The sequence below is a fragment of the Drosophila santomea genome, chromosome X (assembly GCF_016746245.2).
Source record: "Drosophila santomea strain STO CAGO 1482 chromosome X, Prin_Dsan_1.1, whole genome shotgun sequence".
NCBI lineage: Eukaryota > Metazoa > Arthropoda > Insecta > Diptera > Drosophilidae > Drosophila > Drosophila santomea.
The window spans coordinates 19988681-20004381 of record NC_053021.2 but is presented as its reverse complement, the minus strand read 5'-3'; the positions used below and the strand labels follow the sequence as shown (position 1 = coordinate 20004381).

Genomic DNA, 15701 nt, shown 5'->3' with positions numbered 1-15701 from the left:
AGGTGACACGAGGCTAGGCAAGGTTGTTTTGATGACGATGACGATGACGATGAAGTGGAGGGCTGAAGGCGGAAAGTTAAGGCCGTAAGCTACCCCCAAGGACAAGGAGAGGACATCATTGCCTCCGTTTCAGGTTATTCATTTTTAATTTCTTCAGCCGCCTTTTTTGGGACGAAAAGTGTTCACATTTGAGTATGTTAATTTTCTGATTTTAACGACAGGGATCGGGTCAGAATGCCAGGTTGCCAGGTTGCCAGGATGCCAGGATGCGCCTGACGATTTGTCAGTTCCGACTCATAAGGCCGCGTTAATTTTCTGCCATTTGTTCCTGATTCGAGCACGCTAGATAAACCTTTTCTTACTTACACATGATATCTCCATAATGGGGCTCCCGAGAAATGGGGTTGGCAGACGTCACATATGGCCGGGATTAGTCGCACACTTGACAAATGTGTGCTTGGAGGACTGGAAAAAAGGTGCGAGACATAGGGAAGCAGAAGAGTTTTCAATTGAAATTAATAAAATGCAAAATAATGTGAACCAAACCATTTTTAGATTCGCTCAAGACAGCGTGTGATTTTCCACATCAAAATCAGTTTGCCTTAGTTTTGAAATACTCTTGATTAAGATAAAAAATCCCAAGTTACCACGAGCGATTACGTTAATCCCTAAAGTTTCGCCAGATAATAAGCCGCTTATTTTTATATTTTTCTTTTTTTTTCGACTTAGAAGCCATTTGCTAATTATTTCCATGCTCCATTAGACAAAGAAAGTCGGGAAAAGCAAAGGAAAACGCTGAGCTACGTCTTTGGATTGCCGCCAAGCTCATTTGACATGAGCTGGAAATCTGGAAAAGTGGAAAAGTAGAAAACTGGACAAACTAATTTATTATTACCACGACTTAAATAAGCTGACTGGGCCAACAATTTACACTGTAAAGTGTACACATTCAAAGTTGCAAGTCTCTCTTTGCGCCTCACTCCTTGCCATTTATCCTTCAGACGAGACCCTTTTCTGACATTTTTCTGTTTGGCTTTTTTCGCTTTCAAGTTTGACCATTTGTTTAAACTTTTATATAGCCAGATTTCTATTTGAGCCAAACCTTCGCTAAAGACTCCCCAGCAATAAATTCAATTCTACTTTTCGTCTTTATATCTGTGTTAACCCCTTCGCGTGACTAGGGCGGGGGGGGGTGGTGGGTGAATTAATTTTCTTAAAAGCTTTTCTTGGCGGCGCTGATTATCCAAATCCCCGCTTTGCCTCTCACTCACACGCCGTCTGTCTCTTTCTGCGGCTTCTCGATTTTTTCATACCCTTAAAGAGGCCTGCAAAAATGGGGCCAGTCTTGGGGTGAAAAATATACCTAGTTTCCATTATTCGCAAAGTTAATTACTTGAAAGCGTATGCCTTTAGAAATCAGCTATCAGCGGACTTCGTCTCAACATTCCTGACCTACAAGTTCTTGTTTTTAAGAATATTTATAGGTTTCATATGTGTGTGCCTTTCTTTATATAAGGAAACTAAGTCGTCCAGAAAGCACTTGCAAATGAATACTTTTAGTTGAAATTTTTATTAACGAATCTTTGGCACACTACTCAAGTACCTTATATACAAATCGGTGTGTTATTGTGTATGTGTGTGGATTCAGTGTGCTTGGGTTTTATGTCTTTGCTTAAATTTATTTTTAATAAATTTTAAAATGTATATTATTATGTCATTCCGTTTTCATATTTCTTCGTTTTTCTTTCCATGCAAAAAAAAATGTTATTTTCTTAAGAACTATGTTTACTTTTTTTGCAATACTGATTTACGTGGGGCAAGTACAGAGCAATATATATGTTCAATTTACACAGATCTCGTATATATTCGTGTATTATGTATGTCAGCCCCGCCTCCACTAATTATATATATATATTTGATTCTTAGGGCCATGCTAATTGATTTAAATTCGATATGTGAGCCACTTACATTAGGGTTGACCATAAAAAAACAAACAAAACTACTAGACGCGAGTGTTGCTCCTTGAATTTGATAATTGATATTCTGGTTTGAAATCTGTTACAAATCTTAATTACAATTGAAAAACAGGGGAAGTACAGAGCAAGGTATTCTGTATCATAGATATATGTGAAGTACTTATGTGGTGTATCGTTAGATGAACGATTTGTTGCCACACTTTCGGTTAATTAAACGTTATATTCGCGAAACATGATCAAAATTATAGGCGCAGTTTTTGTTTTTTTTTTCCTTCTATTGTTGATGAGCGAACATATATCTGAGCTTATTGCACATCAAATGCAAGCGAAATATTCAGCGTGCATTTTTTTTTAAAACATGAATTACATAAGATTCCTGTTCTGGGCTAAACTTTCCTATCATTTCATATGCGATATTCAAATGGTACGCAACAGTATACAATGTTTGTAAATTAACATTCCGGTTTGGGTTTCCCATGGTTCAACAAATTCAAGTAGCAATCCTCGCCAGCTGCGATATGGCGACTATTCACAACACCACAAGCTCGCTGCTGCGCCCTTTTCCTTCCGTTTTCCCATTTTCCCGTTTTCCTCTCGCTGTGGAGCAGCTAGGTGACCCGCTCCGCCTCCTGCTCATCGGGACCTTCGACGCCGCCCCCTTGACCTTGGGCCGCCAGACATGTGCCGAGCAAGGCGGCCGCCAGCCGCTAGTAGGGGCGCCAGACATCCGCCGACGGTTTGGGTGTGCGCGTCCTGATGGGTCCCACTGCACCGCCCACTCCGCCCACACCGCCCACTCCGCCGCCCAGGCCCAGGCCACTGGAGCCGCTGGCCGAGCGCGATGTGGTGCTCACGTCGTCCAAGTCGATGGTTTCCACGGGGGAGGGCGATCGCCTGGTGGAGCTGACCGGCGGCGAGGCGTTTGGATTGGCGTTTTCCGCGTCCGGCGGATTGTGGGTTATCAGTGTGACACAGCGCTTGATCAGGTTAACGCCATCGTGATCCGGATTGCTGCCCAGTGGCGGCACTCCGGCGTTCTCCTGACCGGGATTTATATTGGCGGCCGCCGCAGCCGCCGCGTTCCTCAGCCAGGGGAGATCACTGTAGCTGCCATATAGCTGCGTATACAGCCACTGACTGGATTGCGGCAAAAGCGGACTTTGCAGGAAAAGTTGGGCGGCCAGAGCGGGATTAAAACTGTGACCACTGTGGGCAAAGTGATTACCACCTGCACCACCGGCAAAGCCGCCAAATAATTCTGTGGGATTCTTGCCACTGCGTTGAATGAGGGCGGTGAAGGCGCCGCCCGAGCCGGGCGAACTTTCGCTGTGCAGCGTGCCCTGAATGCCGCCGCCATTCAGACTCAATCCGCCCACTTCCGCCTCCTCAGCCTCCGCTTCCGCATCCGCATCCGCTTCCGCTTCTGCTTCCGCCTCCTCCTCGTCGTGGGTCAGGGGGGAGCCGAGGCTCTTCCGCGGCGATCCTGTCACCGAAATGCTGTCGCTTTCGAAGCCCGCGTCGATGTGGCTGCTGCTGTTGTTGTTGTTGCTGTTATTGTTGTTATTGTCGTGCTGCAAACTGGTGACCGGCGGCGGCGATGACGTCATCGGCGGCTGAACGAAGGCGCTCAACTGAGTACCGCTCGTGGTGGTGGTGGTCGGCGATCCCTCCGGACTGGTGGTGCTGTGTGCCGCCCCCACGGTGGCCAGCTGCTGCTGCTGGTGCTGGTGCTGCTGGTTGTCGCCTGCAGAAAAAAATGGAAAATGTATTTATATTGTGTATGTCAATTGGTTGCGGGATCCGCCGTGTCAACTAACCACTCAATCCACGCAGGCCACTGGCGGTGGGAAAAGCGGCCGCATGGTGACCGAAAAAGGGGGCGGCGGTAAAGGCGGCGGGGCGACCGCCCAAGGCCATGTGGGCGCGCCAATCGGGCGCATGCAGGTGGCTGTGCATCCCCACCAGATGGTGTGCGAATCCTGCAAGGACAATAGGCGAAAGGTTAGTTGGAAGTTACGTTTAGAAAGAGGAACTGGTTGGTGCAACAAAAAACTTCAAACACTTCATTATTTCATATTTTTGAAATCACTCCTACGAAAGCTGTATGATATAGTATTCCGAGCTGCATTATCTTGCAATCGTTAGTATAGTTAATTATATTTACTTATGTATGTTCAAAAAGTTTGAAAAGAACGAGAAATACATAGGCTTTACAAGCGTACAAGAATAATAATGAGAATAATCTTAGGTAAAACGAACCGCTTTAGACTTCGTTATTCATATAAACTTGCAAAGTTCCTAAAAGAAATATTTTTAAATTTAATAAAAAAAGTCGGTTTAATCAGTATTATGTTTGTGATGTAAACTACGTAATCCTTCATGTTTTGCTTACAAAATAAAAACCCCTCACTTTTACATTTAGCCATTTAATAACCATGACAATAATGTGCGATATTGAAGGTCAGCTGATGAGGGCCCTAAACTGTTAATTCCGGCCAAATCAATAACCGAAATCTCGCAGTCCGAAAAAATGAGCCAAGAGCATGAAACACGACGAAAACGAAGGCCAAGATGAGGGGCAGAAGGCCAAAAGCCAAAAGCCTCGTCTCGACCACATATAGCCCACTGTGCAAGACCAAAAATGCTGCCGCACATTTCGGTTGCAGCAAAACAACATTGGCAAGGGACTCCCTCCAAAGGGGGGGGGGGGGGGAGGGGGGGTCACTTCCCTGCCGGCATGCACCACCCACTTTCCAGTGGCGGCCATTGCTGCTTATGTACGGGTAGTAAAGAGAAGCCACCTGCCCCAAGACGAGCTTCTAAATAAATTCATTAAAATTATCCCCCAGCCAGTGGCGTCTCGCTCTCGCTCTCGCATTCGCTTCGTCTCTGTCGGCCGCTCCTTGGCCATGTCCATGTGGCCGCCATCAAGTGGCAGCCCACAGTTGCGGCCATCCTGCAGGATGCCCCCGTCCCCTCCAGGAAGCGCAACGGAAGAAGATGCAGTCGGAGCAGCCCGAGAGGCTGAATAAGATGGCTGAGGGCATCGCCGACGGCGAAAGAGCCAAAAACGGACCAAAAGGACCAAAAGGACCAGGAAAGAACACTGCTCAAATATCACGTATACGCCGCGTTGGGCAATTTCTCATATCAACTTGAAATCTTAGAAGGACTTAAATATATTATCTTATTTTTCGCGTATGATTGCCATTAATAACGAGAGATCAATTTACATATATACATAACTCGTACAGATGTTTAAAATGCAATATTTATTTAGTTTAGTTTTCTAAACTAATACTAACATACGCGTAAGTTGTACTAGCTACGAGGCCATCGACTATGCACATCTATATTTATAAACAATGTTTAATATAATTGAAGGGTTACAATAAAATATAAACAATAATTTTTGGCTAAAAAAGAAGAATCCTTTTTTAAACAAATTTAAAATTTTTCAAAGAAGTTTTTAGAAACAGCAGTGCTCTACCAATCAGAGTCATATGAGATTACTTTTACCTGAACTATTTGGCCTTCTGTTCGACTTACGTTTCCTTTCTCCCCACTTAGCCACATTTTTTTTTCACTGCAGATGATTGCAAGGAGCCGAAGCTTAAGAAAACGCCAAGACGTAGCTCAGTCAAAGACAGAGAGAGAGAGAGAGAGAGAGAGAGAGAGAGAGAGAGACAGAGAAAGAGCTGAGAAGAGAAGTGTAGAGTAGAGCGGAGAATTCTCCGGCGGCAGACCGACCACAATACACTCACATGCCCGACACTCTCCCTCTCTCTTTCGCGCACCCAGCTAGCCGTCTCTTTCGCCGGCGGACTGGCTGGCTTGTCTCCGTCTCGCTTTAACACACTTGAGGCCAAATACTTGGCCAAGTTTTGCCAAAGTTTGCAAACCAAAATTTCACCGAAAATGTGACACCAACGAACCAACCAAACGAACCACTGCAGCACCAGTCCTCCGACCCATTTTCCCATTTCCCATTCTCCCCACCATTTTCCCCGCCCGATTTTCCGCCCACAGCCAACGTCTCGAAGAAAATCGTCTTGCAAACTCAGGCGGCTGCTGCATTACTTGATTGGCATGGCTGCATGACATTTCCCATTTCCCATTTCCCACCCGCCTGTACCTATAGCTATACCTATGCTATGCTATATCTGTAGCCATAGCTCTCTGTATACGTATATATATAGTCATTGATATCGGGTACAATGCGGGCAAACTGGGTCAAACTAAGACAAGTGGAGTTGTCATCATCTCGACATTTCGCCATGTCTGGCGTCTTTTTGATGCAAACTTTTGCTGCTTAGTCAAAACAAAGGCGGGCAAAAAACAATCGGTGGGTGTGCACCTATAGACGCTGTACATACGTACATTTATAGCCCCAATATAGCAGCGGATGTCATTGAGATGGCAACTTTCGTTTGAGAACTTATAGTCTGACAAAGGGCCTTTCAAACCTTTCAAGCTTTCCAGCTTTCGCACTGAAGAGCACTTTCGAGACATTTTCATTAACTAATGCCAGTGGGTGCTGAATGTGCACACTCAATAATATGGTAAATACTTAAAGAAATATGCCTTTAGGATACCAGTAGTTCCAGTATTCTGAACTCGTAGGTATTTCAAACATGTACCATTTGCATTCGCACACTGATCATTACAAATAATTGTATGGTGTTGTACCGCTTAGCTATCGAATTACAAACATTTATCTTATCTGCACATGATAATTATAATGTTTATTTCTTAAGCTTAATTTAGCACACTTATTATTATAAGTTAATAATATAATAGTTATTAGCGAAAGTGTAACTACCTAAGATTAACAGGCATTTTCCGGAATACTAATCATTTTGCCTATTTTCATATTATTTTATCTTTTTTGGTTTGTATACTTTTAAAATACATCTCCAGCTGGGACCCCATTTTGTACTAGCACACGCAAAATGGCCATAGTAACAGTCCGCAGAATCCCGAGGATCGTTGTGGGGGCTGCCCCCACTTAACCCTACAGTGGCCCCTCATTTAGAGCCTCTGACCACTGCTAGGTCCTTTTCGCTTGAACCCCCCCTTCTCGCAACTCCTCCATTTTTCAGCCAGTTTCTCTAGGTCCTTGTGCACATATAGAAATCGTTACCGCCCACGATTTCGAGTGCTACTTAAAGTTGGCGTCGACGCTGGCGGCGACTGCGGCAGAGGCAGCGACTGCGACTGCGACGGCGACGGCGGCAGTGGCGATGGCGATGGCAGACCGTTGAGCAAATTGTGTTTTCCATATAATATAACATCACGTCGATTTTGGGTAACCCAAAACTATGTACATATGTATGCCACTGTCTGTGTCCACACAGCCATAGAAGTGGGAGTGAGAGAGGTGGACTGTGGAAATGAGATAGCGAGCGAAAGAATGAGAGAGAGAGAGAGAGAGAGAGGGAGAGAGAGAATGAGAAAGAGGGAGACCCCATAACTGCAACCTAAATATGCGGTCCTGTAAGGAAACCCTATGTGCGATAAAGGGTTAGCCGCTTTTGGTGTCAGTTTTGGGTTTGCCATTCCTCGGCTTTTCCACCGCTTTCCCGCCACTTTTCCCTTCGCCCAGTTTGTTTTTGCTTTTGCTTTTTATTTTTGCTTTTTTTTGTGCATTTTCTTTCCTTTTGGCCTCTTCGCCTCACGTAACGGTATTCGTCGATGGCTGTGTGAGTGTATTCCCATTTGGGACACTCTCAAAGTCGCCTCCCACTCTCCACGCCCCCCCTCTCTTCCAAGGACTCTCCCAGGACCCTCCCCCTGTACATGAGTGGGTCTATCTGTGTGTATGTGTGTGTGTGTACTTCGTAGTGTGCGTAAGAGCATAACGCGGTGCCATTGGTGCGCCGCAAAAAGCTTTCATGAATCCTACGTCCTACGCTTCGGCTTTCTTTTCCCTCCGCTCCGCTTTCTTTTATTCTGGACTTTCTTCCATATTCTTTTTTTTTTTTTTGCCATTTTTGGGTACCGCAATGTGGGGAGATTCTGGTTGGTTGCCATGGGGCAAGGGGCTGGGACAAGGGGCTGGATGAGCAGCCCAAGTATGCGACGGGCACACAGGGCGTATGCTTGTTGCCGTCGTAAGCACTTGGACCGATACTTGGATACTCGATGGTCGGCCAAGAAACCCACTAAATCAGCAGAAATCTGTAATTTCAATTGATATTTTCGATGCGATGGTTTTTTGTGAGCCTTTCTTTAATTTCTACTGATCGTGTTTGCAATATTTAACTGCGTTTATGGCAAGAGTTAGAGGTATTTTGAAATACGAATTAAAGGTAAAATTAAATTGTAATTTTCTTATTTTTTTTTTAAGATTTTCTACTATTTTGCTAGATCTTAGAAAAAAGAATTGCACAAAATAATAAATTTAACAAATTTAATTGGATTCGAACAGAAGCACCGTAAACGCATAATAAATATAATTCATTTCTTATTTGTTTATAATTTTAAGATCGGAAAGCGAGCTCATATCTTTTAAATTAACAATGGCATATTGTAAAATTGACAATTCTCACGTGGCCTCACTAACATGTTAATTTGACGAACAAAATAAATATCAGAACTAGCAACAATAAGGTATTTTCTTAAGTATTTACCCCAAGTAAAACTGTAATTTTGAAAATGCATAAGTAATTACACAATTATACACAGATCATTTAAGAACAACCTCAACTATTGAATTTGTATGAGAAATTTCGTTTTGCATGTAACCCTCTTCTTTCCATTGTTTTCCAAACAGACTTAAATTTATATTGTAAAGAGCATAGTTATTATGTTAAAAAAAAGTAAAGTATTTAATTTACAATGAAACCAAAGGATTTATAGTGTCTTAAAAAATGTTTACACGGTATTCAAAACAACATAAATCGGATGCATTTTTAAACTTTACTTTAGCTTTATTTTGCATAATTTTCCCTCTGATAAATTCATACATCATAGGTACTTTCGCTAATAGCTTTCCCGCTCCCATCGACTTGCCGTCGGCAAACGCGCTAAAATTTCTATGCCACCGACGGCAAATGCGATTTCGCCGCCAAGGCTGGAAAATCCGCCCACTCCCGGAAAAGCAGCCCAGCCGCCCAGCAGCCCACAATGAAAACGAAAGGCAACAGTGCGCCCGAAGAGCGGCCAAGAAAATGCTGCTTCTGCTGCTGGCGCGGCTGGAAAAGAAAAAGGATAAGCAACAGCAACAGCAACAGCAAAAGCAATAACAAAAGCAGAAACAAAAACAACTACGGCAACGGCAACGGCAAAGGAAAAAAACTCAGCGGCGCGCAACAATTTCTCACCACAAGACGTTGCCTTGGAAAAAGAGGAACGGGCGCAAAAAAAAAAAAAAGGAAAAGCCAGCCGGTTTCCTAACTCACCACAAAATAAGGGGGTGGCGGGCGGATTGTGGTGGGTGGGCAGGGGGGTGGCGCTACTGTTTCCCACTTTGAGCCTCGCCGACGAATCAGGGGAAATCGCCCAAGTACATGGCCCGCATTTTCACTCCACTCCGGCCGAGTTTCACTCGAATTTCCGAGAGCACCGAACTCGACGTCTGCGCACCAGCGCCATCGCACAAATACATATGCAGCGGGAAAGCGACGCTGCCGAGCAGTCGGAAAATAAGGAAAGAAAGGAAATTCTGTTGCTGTTTTCCGTTCAGCGCGGACATCGCGGCAGCTTCTGTGCTTTTGCCGCTGGCATTCGTTACTTACTGGTGAAATTTTCTATTGACAACATTGAGTAAATGTATGGCCGAAGAATATGTTCCATTAGCGAAACGATTGATTTTTTATGAAACTTGATTTTACAACATTAGTTTTTAACAATACGGACATATCAAACAAAGAATTCGACATACAGTACATAAATAATTTGTTATAAATTCGAGAAAAATTAAATACTCGAATTATTTGTATTAAATTAAATGTCAATGTAATAAATAAAACCATCACAGCAGTACAATTAATTAAAAGTTAATGCATTTTTATACCAACCATTTTAATGTTTCAGCTATTAATTTTAAAATATTTCATATATAAGAAGAGCATATCATGACTAATTAAATTTCGTTAAGCTACCTTAAATCAAATTAGCATCTGATTTCCATAATTAAATATATTTTGAGTCCCTGCGAATGCAAAATAACACAAAGGATATGTTAACTTGAACACTTAGTTATTATTTAAAAATTAAATTAGCTATAAGCATATGTATATGCAAAAGCTGAGATAATTCTAAGATCTTTAACTTACTTTTATGTAGTAACAAAATTTGAATATATTTTTGTCAAGTTTTGCAATACTTTACATTTTCAAAAACATTAATAAATTATAAAAAAAAAGAAGTAAGCATATAACAAGCATATTACTTGCTTGAAATGAAGGCATGCGTAGCCATGAGTTTGATGACTCAATAAGTTAACAATTTGGCAATATGCTTTTAATCCCCGACCGCCAATTTTGTGTTTCTCGGCTACCCAGCAACCACCATGGAAGACAAATGCAAATCGCACAATTTTCTTCGCCTCGGCCGGCAAAAAAGCAAGGCAGCAAGTTAATAAAGACCTCCCAGCCAGGCAGCTGTTGCCAATCACTTATCGGTGGCATTTGCCACAGGTGAAAGGTCGCCATACCACCCACACCCGCACCCACACACCTCCACCTTCGGAGGCAATGTGTCTGTCATATCAGTATTTACATGTATTTGTTGTAGATTTGCAAATTGTTTTGGCAAATTTGTTGCTATTTTGTAAGCTTCTGACAGGGATCCCTGGTAACGGAATCCACTCCACTCCACTCCACTACACACCACCCCTGTCACCTGGAAAACTCCCGCCCATCCACACCCACACACACACACGCACCGCACGCACAATTCACCGTTACACAAGTGTTGTCAACACATGCGTTCAATAAGTGAGACATGGGCAATGTGGTGTGGGTGTGCTGCCCGGCATGCCAGGCTCACACACACAAGGCCGCACCACCAACACCACCACACGTGCACGCAGAGAAAATATAGTAATTTATCGATAAGATTTTAGCTTAATTTTAATATACATATAAAAATATATATATATAAACCAGAAAAGTGTCGAATTGCCGCACGTACATAGATATCTAAAATGATTCATTTAAAGTGTTTTAAAATGAAGTAAAACTACACTAAATATTATACATTGGCATGCGTTAACATGCGTTTCTTACAGTGCACAAACACAGACACACAGCTCAAGGCCAAGGCGCAAACAGGCCGCAAGTGATTGCCAAACAAAATGGTAGCATACTTCTCAGGGAGCCGAGGGAAAAAATGTCTTTCCCCGGCATTTCGGCAAACATATTTTGGCGAATGTTATAAATAATTTTAAACGCACACCTTGTTGAACCCCCGTTGAAATGTTGCCATTTTGCAGCCTCCCCTTTTTTCTTTTTTTTTTTTGGCACAGGCCACGACCCTTGGCGTATTAGTGTCGCATTGACACGTAAATTGACATGAAATTGAATCAATGCTGTAATATGTCCTTGGGGGGAGCAGGGAGCAAAGCAGGGGGGGGGATCCCTTGGACTCCCACAAGGACAATGACTTTAAAATGCCGCCCTGCGTTTGTATGTGTTTAGCTCTTGTCTGGCAAATTGAGCTGTGCCCCTCGCCTTAACCCCCAACCGCCGGTGACTGTGCAAATTTTGTGCGTCTGTCTGCATGTTTGATTATACGCACTAAATCATCTCATTCTTTCGCTCTTTCCCTGCCTTTTGGCATTTTTATTTATTTTCTGGCTGGGGTGATGCCGAGTTTATTAACTTGTTTAAAGGCAACGCCGTTTAACCCTTTAAGGGCTGCAGCCACCCCTGTGCTCGAATGGGAAAAGAATGGGAGCGCTCAAGGGGCAAGAACATGAAAGAATATGTTACCGATGTCTAAGTTTGTGGCTGGGCCAGTGGGGGGTTAAGCAGTACTGAAAACTGCGCGTTATTAGATTTGAGTTTCATAGTGCCTTTCATTTGAAATGATATCTCACATGCTCTGCAAAAATAACCAAATGCAAGTTTTAGGACAGGCAAACCTGGACAATTAGTATCTCTTCAATGGCTGAGACTTCAAAGCCACGCAGTTAATGAGAGCTCATTTATTTGATGTCATTGATTTCTGCCGATTGGCATTCACTTGCTGGACCGAAACCTCAACACAAAAAGCGTACGCCCTCATCCAGGATAAACAGGATAACCGTGTGTGTGTGTGTGTGTGTACTAAATATGTGTATTTGCATTTAAGGGTGGAGTCAGCGCACTTTGATCTTTGCCTTTCGCCTTTGACGGCGGACTGGCCAAAAAAGGGGTTTTAAATAAATAATCTTAAATAGGGAAAATATGCTCGTATGTCGAGCATTGTCTTGCGAAACTCCGTGAAAATTAGCTGGAGCAGAAAATTCATTTACGACATAAGCGCATCGCAGCCTTTCTGTTTTTTTTCGTTTTTGTTTTTTCTTGTACTTTGCCCTTCTTTCGGCGTTTTTATGACATAAATTACATCAAGCGCAAAATTTTAATATAATTTTCACTAAAAACGCAACGCGAAACTTTTTTAGTTACACGCCCTGCTCATCAAAGGAGCGAGGGGCACGGGGACGGTGACGCGGACGGGGAAGGGGAAGGGGGAGCAAGGCGTGTGTGAAACAGGATATCCGCTGCGGAAGCTACAAATTTTCCACTTTTCCACACACACACACGCAATTGGAGAGGGGAAGGTGGCACCTTCCAAAGGATGTGCGGCAGTGCTGGAAAGTAGGAAAATTTACGAAAATAGCACTGCAAAAAAAACGACAAGATCTTCTTGAATAAATAATAGCGCATCTGGAATTTGTTTAAGAACTTCATCGAATTTGATAGAATTTTGCTGCAACTTAACTGCTCAGGTTCGTTTTGATAGTTCGCAAATGATAGTTGTTTCGCTAGGCTCTCCAGTTGCGGCGATGGTTTCTTTCAGTGTGCCGGGCACCCGGCAGAAACTTGTCACTAATGTGCCCCTGCTTACAACGCCATTTTATATTTATTTCGTTACATCGTCTCCGGGCGAAAAGGACGCTCCACTATACTATACTATATACTATATACTTCATGCCATAGTACTCAACTACTCTCGCACATATTTGCCGAGTCCTTTTAATCATTTGGCAAACTTTCCCTGACACGCAGCCCGAGATCCCGTTAAAGGAGTCAACTACGTTTTCCGCATGCCAAAAAACTACTCACCAACACACGCACACCAACACGCATGTGTCGACGCAAAGTCCTTTTAGTTTTTAATGTAATTTTGAGACTTTTTCAGCTGCTGTGTCACTTTGCTCACGAGCGGTGAGGGGTGAGCGGTTAGCGGTGTCGGGGTATACAAGGAATTCCCCGCCAATTTTCCCCCGGGGTCACAACCTATTTCTCTAAGTGATTCGCCGGGACAGAGGTAACAGTTCAGCCAAGGGTTTTGGACAAGAACATGCGAACTTGGTCTCGAGCTGAAGGGAATCTTCAAATATGCTTAAAATGTCGTCGAAATTTAGTGACGTATTAAAGTGTTTAGGAAAACTTATAAAACTGCAGAGTTCCGAAAAAAATGTTTTAGTAAATAATATCTAAAGTAAATATTCAAAGAAATCATCAAGTCGCTTGCTCGACTTGAAGGGAATCTTCAAATTTGCTTAAAAGGTCGTCGAAATTTAGTAACATATTAAAGTGTTTAGGAAAACTTATAAAACTGCAAAGTCGCTTGCTCGACTTGATTAGACTAAAAGTTTCTTCCTAAAAATTCTATTTAACTAAGATGGCAAAATAAGAACTTGAATATTCCAATTTTCGATTTAATACTAGAGTCTTGGAGAAAGTCAAGGCATGTTTGGCCATTAAGGGCACACAATCTCTGGCTGATTGCTGGCTCATAAATGATACAGTGCCCAAAACAAGTGTTCCGTAAGCCTTTTGCCCGAAGCGAATCGTATTGAATGGAGCGATCGAAGGGAGCTGAAACACCCGAAGGCCTCATAAATTTCATAGCGAAATTGTTAAATTTTAATAAAATCAAAGCGTATCAAAACCGATTTGTTCACCAAGCGACGACTGTTCCTTGCGTTTTTTTTTATTTCCCGGGCACGGAACTCCCACCCCCCCCCAGGACAATCGTCCTTGCCATCGTTATCCTTGTTCGCAGCCTGGTTGTATCGCGTGTTTATTGTTGCAACAGTCGCGCGGGGCTCTTTAAAATAATTTAAGGCTTAAGGGTTGGGTTTGCCTTTGGCTTTGGCTTTGGATTTTCGGGCTTCTGGGTTTGTGTTTAACCCCCGGGATGCGCATTTCCAAGTCGCTTTTCGTGACTCGTTAAAGGATTAAAATCATTTTAATGGATTTTTCAAGCTGTTGTTTTGTTGTATAATTGTCGCCTCTATTGTGTCTCGCTCTGTTTTCATAAATAGGGCACACATACAGTTGGAAGCAGGGTGGCATTGACAGGAACCCATCGTCCTTTGCCCTCCGTCCTTCGTCCTTCGTCCTTTCCCCGTCTCATTTGTCATCATATTTATGCTAATGGCTCGAGGTGTTAATGAAGCGGGTTCGGAGGGCTATGTCTTTGCCAGGAATTTCATAGAAAAGGTGGTCTGAGAGTCACATGAACTCCTAACCAAAGCGAAGTTCGTAATCTATTTATTAAAATTATTGTCTATTTTCAGAAGTTATTTTCTTTTTGAAACTTTAAAAATAAAAAACCATCTCTTTCAGTCCATGCTACAAGCCTATAAAATTGGCCTATAAAATTGGTGTGCTTTTTTAAAATATATTCAAATATTCAAATTTGTTTGATTTAGGGATATCTCTGATTTTTTTCAAACTGCAGTTGTTACATAAGCTGGAGGTATAAATATATGAAATTTATTGGTTATTGGTGACAATAAAACAATTAGTAACCACTTGAGATGGATATCCAAGTCAACCGGGACATAAAAAAAGCTGTTAATCAAACCTGCCTTTCTTAGCGACCCCACTTCGCGACCTTTTCAGACATAAACCTTAACCCCAACCATCCATAACCCTTAACCCCAGCATCCATAAAAGCGCAAGTCAGCTCATTAAGGACTAAGCCCGATTCAATTTGCCATGAGTCCAAAAAAGAAGCTCGCGGCCATCGTGGGAAATGGAAATGTAAACCTCGGAACGTTGGTTCTTATCATAATGAGGGGTACTTGCGCGACCTATCGGGTTATAGACAAAGATCTCTAATTAACCCATTAGCCAATCCCAGCCCGATTTTGCAGCTTTTTGTTTTGGCCCAAAGCCGCCGGCATCGGTATTTTGGCTTCGGCTCGTTTAAGCCCTGGATAAAAGGTATATTTATTTACAGCTAATTTCGCGTGTGGCCCGCGGCCAAAATAGACAGGCAATAAGCTCACCTGGCTTTAACCAACCACCCCTCTGGCTTTAACCCCCGACTGCCCATTTGACATTGATACGTGTGGTTCGGTGTCTAACGAGCGACAAGCCCTTGAGGCCATTTCCCAAAAGCCGCTTAGTTTCCAGTTTAGCTCCCATCAACTCACTGCACCGAGAAAAATATTGGATGGCATTTTGTTGGCAACTTAAAGCTCCCTGACTGAACTTCAAACTTAATAAACGTTTATAGTTAATTGAGCAAACGATTTTAGCCTTTATCATGAAGAAC

At 43.0% G+C, this 15701-nt stretch overlaps 1 protein-coding gene across 1 annotated transcript in view; it reads right to left on the bottom strand.

Moving 5' to 3' along the window:
• Nucleotides 1-2498: 2498 nt before the first annotated feature.
• Nucleotides 2499-15701, bottom strand: part of LOC120456348 (myosin-G heavy chain) — a 29443-nt gene continuing 16240 nt past the window's right edge. The window contains exons 5-6 of the mRNA XM_039643132.1: nucleotides 3794-3955; nucleotides 2499-3720 (exon numbers count right to left, since the gene is read on the bottom strand). Coding sequence (XP_039499066.1) covers nucleotides 2684-3720; nucleotides 3794-3955 — 1199 coding nt within the window. The 3' untranslated portion in view covers nucleotides 2499-2683. The remainder of the gene's footprint in view (nucleotides 3721-3793; nucleotides 3956-15701) is intronic.